Source organism: Colius striatus, chromosome 20 (genome assembly GCF_028858725.1).
Source record: "Colius striatus isolate bColStr4 chromosome 20, bColStr4.1.hap1, whole genome shotgun sequence".
NCBI classification, from domain to species: Eukaryota; Metazoa; Chordata; class Aves; order Coliiformes; family Coliidae; genus Colius; species Colius striatus.
Genome location: NC_084778.1, coordinates 8,741,542 through 8,755,482, shown reverse-complemented (window position 1 = coordinate 8,755,482; position 13,941 = coordinate 8,741,542). Strand labels below are relative to the sequence as shown.

The window sequence follows — 13,941 nt, the reverse complement described above, 5'->3', positions numbered from 1 at the left end:
TCAGGAGAAAAGCAAGGGTAACCAGCCACAATGGACACCAGGATTCATCCAAGGGCTGAACCCACCTGGAGCATCCCATCCAGGCATGAGGTACACAGCTGAGTGGGAGCCCAGGCCACTGATCAGCTCACAGTTCCCTTACTCAGCATGTGCAAAGTGCAGTTCACTTCTGAGAGGATTTCACATTAAGCTCTTTAAGCAACAAAGCAACGTTCCTCTTTTAAATCTCTGTTTAATCACATAATCCTGAGGGAAGACCTCTCCTCCACTCGGGGAGAGAAAGAGAAGTGGATTTGCTGAGGGAGATGAAACTACTTTATCCCCATCTAATTGGATGATATTTGCTGATTACATGTAAAAGCCTTGGGGACAGTTTGATTTTTGATAATGGATTAAAGATCTTTAAGAAAAAACAGATAGTCTCCCCCCCAGAAAAAAAAGACCCAAGTGAAGAAGAGACAATGAAGAGGCTGGGGGAAAAAAGGAGTCTTCTGTTTGCAACGGAGTGCAAGCAGCAAAGAATGTTCTGTCTTTGCTGCAGGAGGATGCAGGAAGGACTCAGGATGACTCCTGTTACTGTCCAATGTGGTACAAAGCTAAAACACCCCAAACCTTGTCTAGCTGTGGTGAGAAGCAGCAGGGCTCAGCACCAGGGAGGCTGGGCTGTCCTTCTGGATGACCCATGGCAATGCTCAACTCTTAGATGAAGAGATCATCAGGTATTTTGGGTTGGCAGGTACCTTGGGAGCTTTCCAGCCCAACGTTCCCCTCAGGCTCCAAGGAGATGCCTGGTGACTCCCCCAGAGCCACAGCCTCTGCTGCCACCGTATCAGCAGCACTCCTGCAGGTGATCCCTGCAAAGCCCCTTCCCTCTGCCTGCAAACCTGTGTGACCTGATCTAGGTGGGAGCTGCTTCTGCAGGGGGGTTGGACTAGATGGATCTCTAAAGGTCCCCTCCAACCCTACCATTCTATGAAACCAGGTGGCATCAATGGCCAGAAAAGTGGCACCCAGGGACAGAGGAAGCAGAGAGGAACCTCGTGAGTATCCCGGGTAAGTCAGGACCTCTGCTCCCCCTGCAGCAGCAGTCAGCCCCAGCACTGCACCAGCAACATCCCACCCCCAGCTTCGGTGACCCCTTGCAGGAAAACCTGCACAGCATCATTTACAGCAGACACCAAACAGGGCCTTTGAAGAGATCAGAGCTTTACAAGGATAGCTCAAAGCGCTTTGGATGTTCCTCACGTTGTCTGTTTCGAAGGAGGAGAGAGAAAACAGGGAGGAGAAATGCAAAACCAAGAAATACCTGCTGCACGGGCTGCGGGGGTAAGGCACCGGCCTCGGTCCATCTGCAGTCTGCCAGGCAAACACTTCCCATCCCCTTGCCACCAAACCAATGCCCAAACTAACCCCCTGCCTCGGCTGCAACTGGGAGAACCCAGCCCCATCCCTCCTTGCTCTCGGTGTGTGCTGACCGAGCGTGTTCCAAAGCCGCCTCAGCACAGCGCGGGTCGGCTGCTCAGCGCTCGCAGCTCCGGCCCATGCAGGCACAAAGGAGCACAAGCACTCCCCTACCCAGTAACGACGGGCTGGGCTGGGCTGGGGAAGGGCACCTGAGGGGCTTCGGAGGCCGCTAAAGCCAGGGAGGGCTCAGCCGCCCCTGCCCGTCCCGGGCGGCACAGCCGCGGCTGCCCGACTAACGGGAGAAAAGGGGCTGAAATGAATCCGCCACCAACCAAAACCTGAACAAACAGCAAACACCAGCAAGAGGCACGATGATGAAAAGGCACAAACAGCCCTTTCAGACCACCATCCCCCCCCCTCAGGCACCCGATGCCGGTGCCGTTCCCTGCTCCCCTCAGCGGTGCCGAGGGCGGGAATGGCGGCGGCGGCAGGAGGCCCCTCAGCGATGGCTCCTGCCGCTGCTCTCACCTCAGGGCGGGCGGCTCCTGGCCTTTGCCCTGCTCCAGTGGGTCCCTCACACGCCGGACAGTCCCTCACGGGCCGCTCCCTGTGTGTTCATCCCCAGGGCTGCAGCTCCTCTCCCCTCCCGTGTGTGCTTGGGCCCGCGGGCTCTGCAGCACGGCCTGCACCATGGCCGCCTCACACAGTCCCTGTCCGCCCAGGCACACTCACCCTCCCTGGCTCGGGGTCTTCCCTTGGCAATTACCCCCCACGGGGCCCTCAGCAGTCAGCTCCTCACCCCTGGCACGACCCTGTGTCACGAAGGCACAGCTGCTGAGGCCTGAGAGGGGTCTGGCACTGCTCCTCTGACTGTGGGGTCCCCATGGCCGCCTCCATCTCGTACCACACCTTCACCTCCTTTCCCACTGCAGATTTCCCTCCTTAATTAACGCTGGCAGGGCCCAGCCAGGCCAGAGGTGGGTCCTGTCAGAGCTGGGGTAGTTTTGAGAACTGCTTATGGGGACCAGCACTGCAGCCCCCTCCTCCTTCCCAAGCAAAAAGCAGCTCCACACAAACCCATCACACCAGGCTGCCAACACGGGCAAAAGCCTTCTTGACCCTTCCTCACACTGAGGAGACCATCTAAAACTCATCTGAAAAGCTGTAGTACCCAAGGCCACTTCAGAAAGACAGAGCTGGCTGTACAGAGCTCATGATAGTTATGAACAATCATCAGTTTGATGCTGTTGGTTGTTAGAATATTAGCAAGAAATACACACCTGAGACAGGCTGGCCACAGTGAAGCCAGTAAGGGAACACTCACCTAGAAATCATCGTCTGAAACTCAAATGTTCCACACAAACATTGGCAGCTTTGCCTTTTTTTTCTTCACTGAAAGCATCACCAGTGCTGATGTGCTGCCAGACCCTGAATTTGGGCCAGGTTTTGGAAAAACAGACAATCTGGTATGTCTGGGCTGAGGTCAGAGGAGGCCTTAAAACTGCATTTGGTGGTGGCACATGGGGTGGGTGTGCCAATGCCACCACAGCCCCAGCCTGAGAGCCTGACTGCTGCCCATGGGGGAGGCTGAAGTGTTGCTGGGGGCTCTCAGCATCCTTTGGGACAATTGCTTACAGGCTGGAAAGAAACACCCAGAGCCCAACCTTGCAATTGCCTTTCTACAACAAAGGAGAGCAGCACGAGCTGCAGAGTGCGAGCATCCAGATGGGACAAAGGGAGAACCAGCAGGATGAGATGAAGCAGTGCCAGGTGTGGGAGGGATAAATAAGAGTTTAAATACTCTAATATACACTTATATAGACATATATAACCTCACCAGATTGTTGGCTCCATCCCCCACCCTTTTGAGCGAGGCTCAAAGCTGGATAATAACTTCAGTTTCTTTGGCCTTGCTTTCTCACTGCTGCTTCTCCACGGTGTTTGGCAGCTTTTGTAGCTTATTTGTTTAAGGAAACTAAAGAGCTTTGTTCTGACCAGGTGTTGGCAGAGCAGCTGCACAGGTATTCCAGTGTTACCCACATGAGCTGAGCAGAGCTCAGAGCAGCTTTTCTTGTAGCACTGTGAGTCTGAAGCCAAAGAACAATATTTAATGATGATCTGGTGTTTGTGCCTCAGCTCCTGCCCACTGAGCTCACTGCAGCTCCTCCTTCTGCATCAGTCTGGAGAGGAGATTTCCATAATGCACTGTACCTTTCACAGGGTGGTGTGCTGGAGGAGACCAAAGCACACCAGGAATCCCTCCAGGAACCCCACGCTGTGCTGAAACACACCAGGCAGCATCAATCCTGTGCAAAGGTACCAAGGTGGGGGTTTATTTATTAGCTCTCTGGCAGGGACCAACAAACCCTCCCCTCAGCAAATGTTGGTGAGGACACTCACCATATAACCTGTATCACCTGATCTCCAAGCACAGCTCCTGGTTTCAGATACCTCACCAGCCCCTGGTCAGATTTGACCATGGCCAGAAGCAAAACCAGACCTTGTCACACAGCATTTCACAGGCAGAGGGCTGGATGTTAACCAGAAATAGGACAGATGGGTTAAGGCTTTACACACCAAGCCTACACCTGGGCAAGAAACAAAAAAGGAAGGAGGAGAAAGTCCAAGTTAACTCCCCAGCCTCAAAAAAATATCTTCACTTCTCTGGCTTGCAAGCATAGAGAGACTGGAGCTGGTGAGGGATGGAAGAGCTGTGCCCAGTCTGGAGGGGCTGGAGCGAGGATGGGAGCTCCCCAACACCCAAAGGGTCCCTTAGAAGCATGGAATCATTTTGGTAGGGAAATATCGTTAAGCTCATGGAATCCCATCCCTCATCTCACACTGCCAAGCCCACCACTAACCCATGTCCATCAATATGCTGACCTTCTCATGCTGGCAGTGATGAGGGGGAAGAGGCAAAACCTGAAGCCAAAGACTTGTCCCAAAGTGGCAAATGGAAACTATAAACCACAACTAATTCTCTCTGTTATTACTGGGTTACTATTTATTGGTTCACTGTATTGTTGCTGTTAATTAAGCCTATATTCTCATTAAAAAGGACTTGCAGGACCTCAGTAAATGATACATAACCTTTGACTTACCAACAAACCCAAAGAGTCAAGGAGGGTTATTTCCTTTCATCTGTGCAGCCTTAATGCCCTTTATAAATGCCCCCTGACACTCCTTGATGCCCCCTGAGGTGCCTGTCCCACAGCACAGGCACAGGGCTGGGCCCTCACATCACCACCACCCACCTTCTGCCAGGCAGCTGGTTTCAAAGCAAGAGGTCCAGTAGCAAATACCCCTCTGAAATCACTTTCATTCTGTGGGACCACGCTGCTCATGAGCATCACCTGAGGGATGGAATAAATATGGAGCTAGTGGGGGCATCACTGCCCATGCTAAGCATGTGTGTCTCTATGTGCTGGTGGGTCTCTGTTTCTGGGCTGGATTCCTGCTTTTTATTGAACATAAACCTTAAATGAACATATTTCTGCTCCCCCCAGAAACCTCCCCCACAACAAGGGGCTGTTCCTCAGCTGGTGCAGGGAGCTGGACAGGCTCACACCTGGGCCAGCCAGGCTCCATCAGAGCCAAAAACCAGCACCACATTTTCAGGGGTTTCTCCCATCAACAGTTACCCCCAACTTTAGCCAAGCAAGTGCTGCTGTTCTCACATTTTTGCAGGTGTTTTGGGGCTGGATTATACCCCCAGGCCCAGGGGAGTGCTCCCGGCCCCTCTCTGACCTGGCCCATGCCAACACTGCCAGGATAAGGGAGTAGCAGCTGCAGCTTGTTCCTGTCATGACAAACCCTCTCACACTGGAGATCCAGCAATCTGGGGCATCCTCTGTGTTGCAGCAAGCAGGTGCTGGTTCGTCTTTCTTGGCCAGGGAGGTGAGCAGACAGAGATGGAGCAGAGGAGGAGGAGGGAAAGGAACTCTGAGCTCCCACCTTGGGGAGAGTTCAGCTCCAGCAAAGCAAGAGCTTCCTGTGAACTATCCCAGGATTAATTGCCTGCCCTGCATCCCAGGCAGCTGCCAGAGCAGTACACGTGCTCAGGGCTGGGTCAGCTCCCCTCCCACAGGGCCCAGTGTGTAGTTGACAAAATGAGAAAGATGCCCTTCTCTCAAACAGCTCCCATATCTGCTGCCTTCCCCCTCCAGGCACAACAGTGGCTCTAACATCATAAATGATTTAGGAGGCAAGCCAGACGAAGGCAAAGTTGATGGATGACTGTTCTCTGTTTGGGGGATGTTTTCCTGCTGGAGAGTTTTGGAAACAAATATATTTGTCCTCCTTCAAAAATGCAAAGCAACCCCTCTCCCCCAATGACTCACCCCTGAGTCAGGATGTAAGGCAGAGCCAGCCTGTGCCCATGGAGGGGCAAGCAGCAGGGCCAGTGTTGGCTGAGCAGGGGAGGAGATGGGGCCCCTCCAGCTTTTGCCAATGTTGCCTTTGGGGTGGCTGTGGAAACAACAGGTCCCACTTCACTGGCAACCCAGGAGACACATCGTGCTCTGGCTTTGGGCAAAACCACCTGAAGTGGAGGAAGGGCTTGGGGGGAGGGTCCTGGGGATAGTGAAGAGGATGGAGACCCCCCTGCAGCCCGGCAGCACCACAGGCACATGCTGCTGGAGGGTGGCTCTGGTCCAGTTTGAAATCTACAGGAAGGGGTTGGCATGAGCCAGTCCCTCAGTCAGAGTGCCTAAGCTGCTGCTGATCTCAGCCCAGCCCAAGGAGGTTGGCAACAAGCAGGCAGTGAAACACTTTCAGACCTTTATTCCTTATGACATGAACAACTTCCGTTCCCATGGTCCACACTTTGCAAGAGATCAGACAGAGGACCAAGGATGACACTAGTCCCACAGCTGACCAGAAAACAAGGAAGATGACTACCTGAACACGTCTGGTGGCCTGGGAGAGGCTCTGGGACAACTGCCTGGGCTGGCAGATGTGAGACAGGTCTTCCAGAGTCTTGCAGAGCAGAGCTGATGGCTGGAGAGGTCTCTGCATCTGCTAAACACATGTTCAGGTCACTCACCCCTGGTTTTCTACTGAACCTGCATTAGTTCTTCAAAACAAGCCCAGAACACAACAGTCTTTAACTCAAATGTGGTTGAACACTGGGAATTTCGGAGAAGTCACCTTCTCCACACAGCATCAGAAGCAGGAGTCAGAGTACAGGTCTCACTAGTACATGTATTTTCTCCTTTTAACAGCTTTAAGTCTTTCAGCACAGAGCATCTGGGCTTTCCAGCTGCTAACCTTCACCCCAAAGCCCAGATAGGACTTAAATGGTGTCAAACGTGGCCTAGAGAACAGAGGAGTGACTGAGCAGAGGGTGGGAACACCCCTGCTGAAGCTGTACTGGGAACAGGACAAATCCTGCTCCCCAAAGGGAAAGGAGAGCATCCTTTTCTGTTGTATCCAGTGACAGGACAAGGGGTGATGGGAAGAAGCTGGAACACAAACAGTTCCATTTAAACATAGGGAAAGCTGTTTCAGTGTTTCAGTGAGGGAGCCCTGGCCCAGGCTGCCCAGGGAGGGTGTGGAGGCTCCCGCTCAGGAGCTTTCCAAACCCACCTGGACACATTCCTGTGTGACCTGATCTAGGTGGGAGCTGCTTCTGCAGGGAAGTTGGACTGGATGATCTCTAAAGGTCCCTTCCAACCCCCACACCATGCTGTGATTCTGTGAAGCAGCACTGACAGCCCAGAAGATGGTGGTGACTCCTCACCACCTCCAGCACCTTTAGTGGGGAGAGGAACCTCGTGCCTACTCTGTTGGAGAAGCTTCCCATCAGCCCAACCCTTGCCATTGACATGCAGACAGCCTCCCTTCCACAGATCTGCTATCAAGAACAAAAAGATACCGTGCAATGTTTGTCCTTTTGATCTCCTTAAAATCCCCTCACAGCATCCTGTCCTGGTTTAACCCCAGCCAGACACCAAGCACCACACAGCTGCTCACTCACACACAGCCCTCCCTGAGGGGATGAGAAGTGGGGGGAAAGAGCACAGCCCATGGGTTGAGATAAGAACAGTTTACTAACTAAGATGAAATAAAATATAACAGCAACAATTAAGATGTACAATAATAAGTAATGAAAAGAAACATAACAGAGGGAGAGAGAAAAATAAAACCCAAGGGTTACAACCCCAACCCCAGGGATGCCCAGTGCAACTGTTCCCAAGTACAGCCCCAGTGCCCTCTGCCTGCTCTCCCTGAAAGGCTGTCTGGGCACAGGGAGGAGGGCAGCCAGCACTGCCCATGCCTTGGGGGCTGCCAAGGGGTGGAAGCCTTGGGCAGAGGCACAGGAGCCAGTTGGGAAGCAAAAGCCTCGTAGCCTAGTTCAGCCATTGGGTAAGCAAAGGCCCAGCCAGACCCCAGGGCTCTGCCTGGCTGGAGCCAGATCCTCTGCAGCTCACCAGGGCCTGCAGCTCATGGGGATGTGCATGAACAGAGAGAAAGCGTGTAGGCTCCAAACATGGGGATTTTCCCCAACTGAAAACAACCACCCTTTGTATTTAAATGGCATTTTCTGGCCAGGCCACAGTACCTGGAGCATCAGGTGTGGCCCAGGGTCTCCAAGAGCAGCACGTGAGGGCACAATGCTGGATCTCCTGTCTGAACATCATCTCTCCAAACTAAAGAGTTGGTTTCTTGACACAAGAGATCTCAGCTGGCCTCAGTTTTCATTTACACCAGATTAGCACCTCCACCCAAGCCACCAGCCAGGCTGCCCACTTGGCTGACTGAGGCAAAGGAAGCCACCTGCTGCCACCCAGGCCTGCTGGCTCCCCACAGCACATCCTCAGCACCAGCACGAGTCCAACAGGGCTCTGAAGAATTCTACCTGTTGTTTAGGGCTGCTGAGGGAGTGGGATAAAACCACTTGGAAAATATTCACTGCCAAACCCACTTCGTTGGAAAACACTTGGAGAGGTATCAGAAGCTGCAGATGGTATCAAGAGTGGGGCTGTTACTTCCACCATCCCCAAGCTTCAGCTTCTTGGGGTTGGGGTCCTGATGGGAATTGGCAGCAGTGTTTGGCATGAGTCTTTGTTCCTGGATACTTCCAGCAGTGCTCAGGCTCTTTGATCCAGCTCCATCCACGGTTCCACCTGCACAGATCCGATCAGCCTGTGGCACTCAAATCCCCCGAGCGCTTATATCCTTATGGACTCAGAGCATTTTGCCGCCAAGGTGAGTGCCAGCACGTGCCAGGCTCTCCCCACAGCAGGGCACACAAGTCAAAGGGATGCTTCCTCCCTCCACAGCCAACTCCAAACACTCTGTGGTGTGGAAGCCACAGCCGCTGCCCCATCAGCGCTGCCAGTTCCCATCAATTGCTGCCACGCACCATCTGGGACACATCCTCAGGCAGGGAGTATCACAAATATTTGCAGCCAGGAAGCCCTTAAAAACAAGAGGGATGTCTTAAATAAAGGCTTTACCTTCTTTCTCAACATCAGATGTCAGGAAAATCTAGGTGAATTGATTAAAAACCCATCAGTGTTAGGGGAGAAATGGAGAACAAAGCTCAGGGGCCAGCCCGGCCGGGGATGGGTGAGGAAGCCGGGACTTCAGCACCCAGAGATGTCCCTGGCTCTGTTTTTCCGCTGATATCTCACGTCCACGGGGTCAAATCCCCTTTCCCTGGACCCAAAGAGTGCCCAGGGCGGGGTTGTGGCCGCGTAATCGGCCGCTGTGAAGGTTCTGGAGCCGCCGCTCCGCTCGTGCTCTCGCGCCAGCTCCTGGAAGCGCTCGTAGTCGATCCACGTGCACCACTCGCCCTTGATCTTGAACTGGAAGGAAAAGAAAGACATCACTGAGGCAGGGAGCAACAAGGAGCACCAAGCACTGTGCTTCTGCTGAGACAAGCTGGGTGGGTAACGCTGCAGTCATTTCTCTAGCCACATTAAGGTGAAACCTTCCAGAAGTTAGTGCAGGAGAACTGCTTGAGCAGAAAGAAATTCAGGTGGACAAATACCCAGAGCTTACTGCTTCTGAGCCACATCTCATACACAGGGTCTGACAACACACCCAGGTGCAGGACAGTCATTTGTTCACAGCTTTAGTCATCTTGTGCAGTCTACCAGCAGATAATCTCCATGAGGGTTTGTCTGCTGGGTGCTTTGCTGGACCCTTCAAGTAGCGGATCCTACCAGCCCTTCAGCCTCACGTTGCCAGGAGGAACCGTCACAGACTCATTCAATTGTTCTGGTTGGAAAAAAACTCTTTAAGCTCATTGAGTCCCAGCCCTCCCCTCACCCTGCCCAGCCCACCACTGACCCCTGGCCCTCAGCACCTCAGCTCCAGGGCTCTGGGATCCCTCCAGGGCTGGGCACTCCCCCAGCTCCCTGGGCAGCCTGGCACAGGGGCTGACACCCCTCTCAGGGAAACAGTTCTGCCTCAGCTCCAACCCCAACCTCCCCTGGGGCAACTTGAGCCCATTTCCACTTGTCCTATCACTCAGGAGAATGGTGCATTCCAAAGCCTCCCCAGACACGTGTGCCTTGCCAAGTGTCACTTGTACTCAAAAGACCTTGGTTTGGGGAACTGGGGAGCTCGGTAGGAAATGTGGAAATCTGAGAGCAATGCTCTTGCACCCCTCGATGTAGGGACCTTTCCAAGCTTAACCAAAGCCCCTGTTCAGAGTGTGTGACACTGACTCCAGGGCAGCCACAGCGTGGCAAAACTGTACAGGAGCAACAACAGAGCGTGTGTTGCAGTAATGGGGATGGATTTGGGTGATTCTAGCAAGGGGCAACAGAGCTGTGTTTGGGAACAGAGGCAGATAAAAAGGTTTAATGACTTGAATCCTTGCTCCATGTGAGAATTTTAAGAATTGCTTATTTTGACAAGCTGAAGCTCCATCTGCCTAACAGAGATGCTCTGCTAAATTAGCAACAGCCTTGACTGAATCCTCAATGAGGATTTATCTGAGCTAAAAGCTGCTTATACACTTCATCAAAAAAAAACCCCTCCACAAAAAAAGCCCAGACTCACTCCTGCTTTTGTCAAAAGCCTGATGGCTCTGTTCAAAATGGCACTTGACTTTCTGCCCAAGAGCTAAAAGCTTTTTTGGTTGGAAAAACCGCTGACACCTGCAAAGTTTTGCAATCAAACACTGCTAATGCTCATCCATTGCTGCCTGTGTAATTAGAGCTGACTCTGGAGCCGGCCTCAGCACGGAGCCTCAGACTGCAGAGTCACAGCAGCGGGAAGGAGTCGCCAGGAAGAAACGTGCCCGAGTCCCTCCTGATGCTGAGGCAGGGCTGTGTGCCAGCACAGAGACACAGGCTCCAGGTGAGAGCTTCTGCTGTCCCTCAGCACGTCCCAGATGGGCTCAGGGGGCCTGAGCTGCCCTCCCAGCACAGACAGGTGACAAGGTCACACCATGTGTAAGACTCTCTGCCTCCCTTAGGCTCAATTCACTAACACTCAGCACATTCTCACATAAAAACCCCCCAACCCAGAGAATCCAACAAAGCCCCTGACACACAAGGCACAGGGAAGAGCTGTTCAGCACATGAGCTTGTTGAGCTTATTCCCATGATGGGTCCTCGAGGTCAGCTACAAGAAACCTGGCACACTGAGAACAAAACAGCTGCCATGAACTCAGCTGATGCTCAGGGGTCTGGACTGCAGTCCCCATCCCAACCCAAACACAGCTGTACATATCTGCCTCTCCAGACTCTTAAAGCACAACAACAGCTTATTATTACCTGCAGGAGACACAGAACTGTGTCTAGACAAAGCCCCACTCAGTCCACTGCTGTGTCAAGTCAGTCAATGGTGATGCAGCTCCACTCACAATCTTAAATGGGGAAGGGTGGGTAAAACCCACTGTTCTATGAACGGGCTGGTGCCTTCATCATCCCCAGCAGCTTCATCAGCATCACACTGTCACTGCCCAGCTGAGGGCAGACAGGTCTTGTCCAGAGATTAGAGGCTGACACCAGTCTCTGGGACACAATCAGATGGTTTCTCTCTTTTTAGAGGCAAACTGTTTCTCCCTCTGTATCATGCTGGGCTTGTCCCTCACCACATCTGCCATGGAGCCAGAGATCTTAGATGAAGCTTGTGGCAGAAGGAAACAAAACTGAAGGTCTCTCAACACCAGTTCCCAAAAGTCCCTGTCACCTGGAGCTGGGCAGCAAAGCTTTCAGAGGCCACCAGTGAGTGAGTGAGGATGCAGCACAGTGAGTGAGGATGCAGCTGCCCAGACCCAGCAGCTTTGGGTTGTGCTCCTGAGCAAGGTGGGAAGGAACCTTTGTCCTTCCTCTCCTCATCACTCTCTCCCCTTCACACAATGCACATAACATACAATGCACACAAAACATACAATGTTTTCCTGGGGCTAAAAGCACTCCCTCCAGTGACTGAACCCTCCAGCCTTGCACAGCCCATGCACATTGCTCTGCCTCCCCAATTCAGGTTTTAAGCTGTTTAATTTTGGCTCTGTGCAGGTCCTGACACAACAGAGCCATTCCAGCTGGGAATCACCTGCTGCAGACTGTGCTGATTCCATTCCCACCAGAACAACCCCAAGAAGCTGCCTGGGATTCAGTACAAAAGCAGATTAAGTAATATTCAATATTTTTAGCGCTGCAATAACACAGCTGTAAAACAAGAAGAAATGGGAGCAATGCTTTAAGTGTGTCCTGGAAAGCAATTACCTCTGCTGAGGAATAAAAACCAGGCAAACATGGGGTGGGGGCAGAACAGTCTCGACTGCCCACAATATTTACTGATGGGATGTGAATGAGTGTGTGATTTTTCTGTAGATAACAGGAGATTTAAGACCCAAACCAGTTTCCCCACGGCCACACAACGGGTGAGCCAATGCTACACATCAGTGGCAGACTAATGCAGTTGGGCTTTGTACTGTATTTGTCACCTGGGGAAGTCTTTTAAGGTGATAAATACAATGAAGAGAGGAAAAATGGCTGAAACCCTCCCCTCATCTCTTTTTTAAGCTAGCATGTAATAAAGCTCCTTCTGGGAGCTCTGAAGCCAGGCTCTGCTGGTGAGAAACATGAAAGGAGGACTTTGCTCAACAGCTCAGCTGTTCTAAGGGCAGCAGGTCAGATGGTTCCCAGTCCACACTTCTACATCCCATCCTGAAAAACAAACTAAACCCAACTACCAGCTCTGCTCTTAGATGTTCAGAAATTAAGTCTTCTCCCTGCCTGTTAAAATCCCAGCCAAGCAACTCAAGCTGGCAGCTCACACATGGACTCTTTGCTGGTGGGTGCCCCACTCTATCTCCTATCCCTACAGGGTGGGTGGATGCAGCCCTAGCTGCACAGTTCCTTCCCGGCTGCCACCCCCAAAACAACCCCCAAGTGCCCACCCCAGGTGCTGCCAGGGCTCTGGAGACCCAGAATCATAGAATGGTGGGGGCTGGAAGGGACCTTTAGAGATCATCCAGCCCAACCCCCTGCCAAAGCAGCTTCACCTAGATCAGGTCACACAGGAACATGTCCATGTGGGTTTGGAAACCTCCTGAGAGGGAACCTCCACACCCTCCCTGGGCAGCCTGGGCCAGGGCTCCCTCACCTCAAGGAAAAACTCTTTCACTGTTTCAATGGAACTGTTTGTGTTCCAGCTTCTTCCCATCACCCCTTGTCCTGGCACTGGATACAACAGACAAAAGTGCTGCCCCAACCTCCTGACACCCACCATTCAGATATTTGTAAATCTGACAATCACCTTGTGCACAAAGACTTCTTTTAAAGAGCAGTAATGCACTGGGAGCCTGCAAACATCACACCCTGCACCTCCTGAGCATTTAAACACACTGAGGGATTTAAAAAACCCCTCCTACTGCACTCCCTTTGTATTCCTTCCTGAGAATACAACTTCTCTTTGAATGATGTGGAGAAGCAGTGAAGATGTGCTCAGTCTGTCAGTGCCTTTCCTTGAAATACTTCCTTTGCTGAGCTTGTATTATTTTGCTGCTGAGGAACAGCATTGTTCTGGGGAGATGGAGGGTGCCTTTCCATAGGCCTTCAGCAGATACAGAGATTTTTAAGTCCATGTTTACATACCTACAGTCCTGGAACTCAGAATCATTTTTTCAAGGACCTGTGCAGCCCCCTGCCAGGCTGCACATCTCAGGTGGGGTGAGCTCAGGGCCCACTGGGTCACTGCACACCCCTCATCCCACGTGGCAGGGCTTGTATGAAGGGTATTTTGAGGGGAAAAAAATCCATGTGTAGTAGAAATGTTCCTCTCCCTAGAGCCCCTGGCAGCAGCTGGAACAACTCAACAGCATCGAAAGACTGCCAAGTTTCATCAGGCTGCAGTGATATATGTGAATATGACTCCAAAAACACCTCTGTCCCCTTTACACTTTGAGCTGGCCACAGCATGGCAGGGCAGCAGTTAACATCCACCATCCCTTTCACTTCCTTTTACACTTTCAATGTCACCAAAGAGAGCAGAGGACACTTCACAGCCCCCAGGTCTGCTGCACTATATTGGTCCTAAAGAAGCAGCAGGGTGCTTGCAGACAAGGGCTCT

The 13,941-nt window shown here is 52.3% G+C and overlaps 1 protein-coding gene across 8 annotated transcripts in view; it reads right to left on the bottom strand.

The window, feature by feature from the left end:
- Positions 1–7,441: 7,441 nt before the first annotated feature.
- The window catches only part of TYW1B (tRNA-yW synthesizing protein 1 homolog B), an 82,618-nt gene continuing 76,118 nt past the window's right edge, over positions 7,442–13,941 (bottom strand). For 6 of the 8 annotated variants that reach the window (XM_062012267.1, XM_062012268.1, XM_062012264.1 and 3 more), the window contains one exon: positions 7,442–9,215. In XM_062012267.1, the coding sequence (XP_061868251.1) occupies positions 8,994–9,215 (222 nt within the window). In that variant the 3' untranslated portion in view covers positions 7,442–8,993. Of the gene's footprint in view, positions 9,216–9,576; positions 9,631–13,941 lie in introns of those variants that run through there. The other 2 variants (XM_062012266.1, XM_062012272.1) reach the window with 2 other exon arrangements.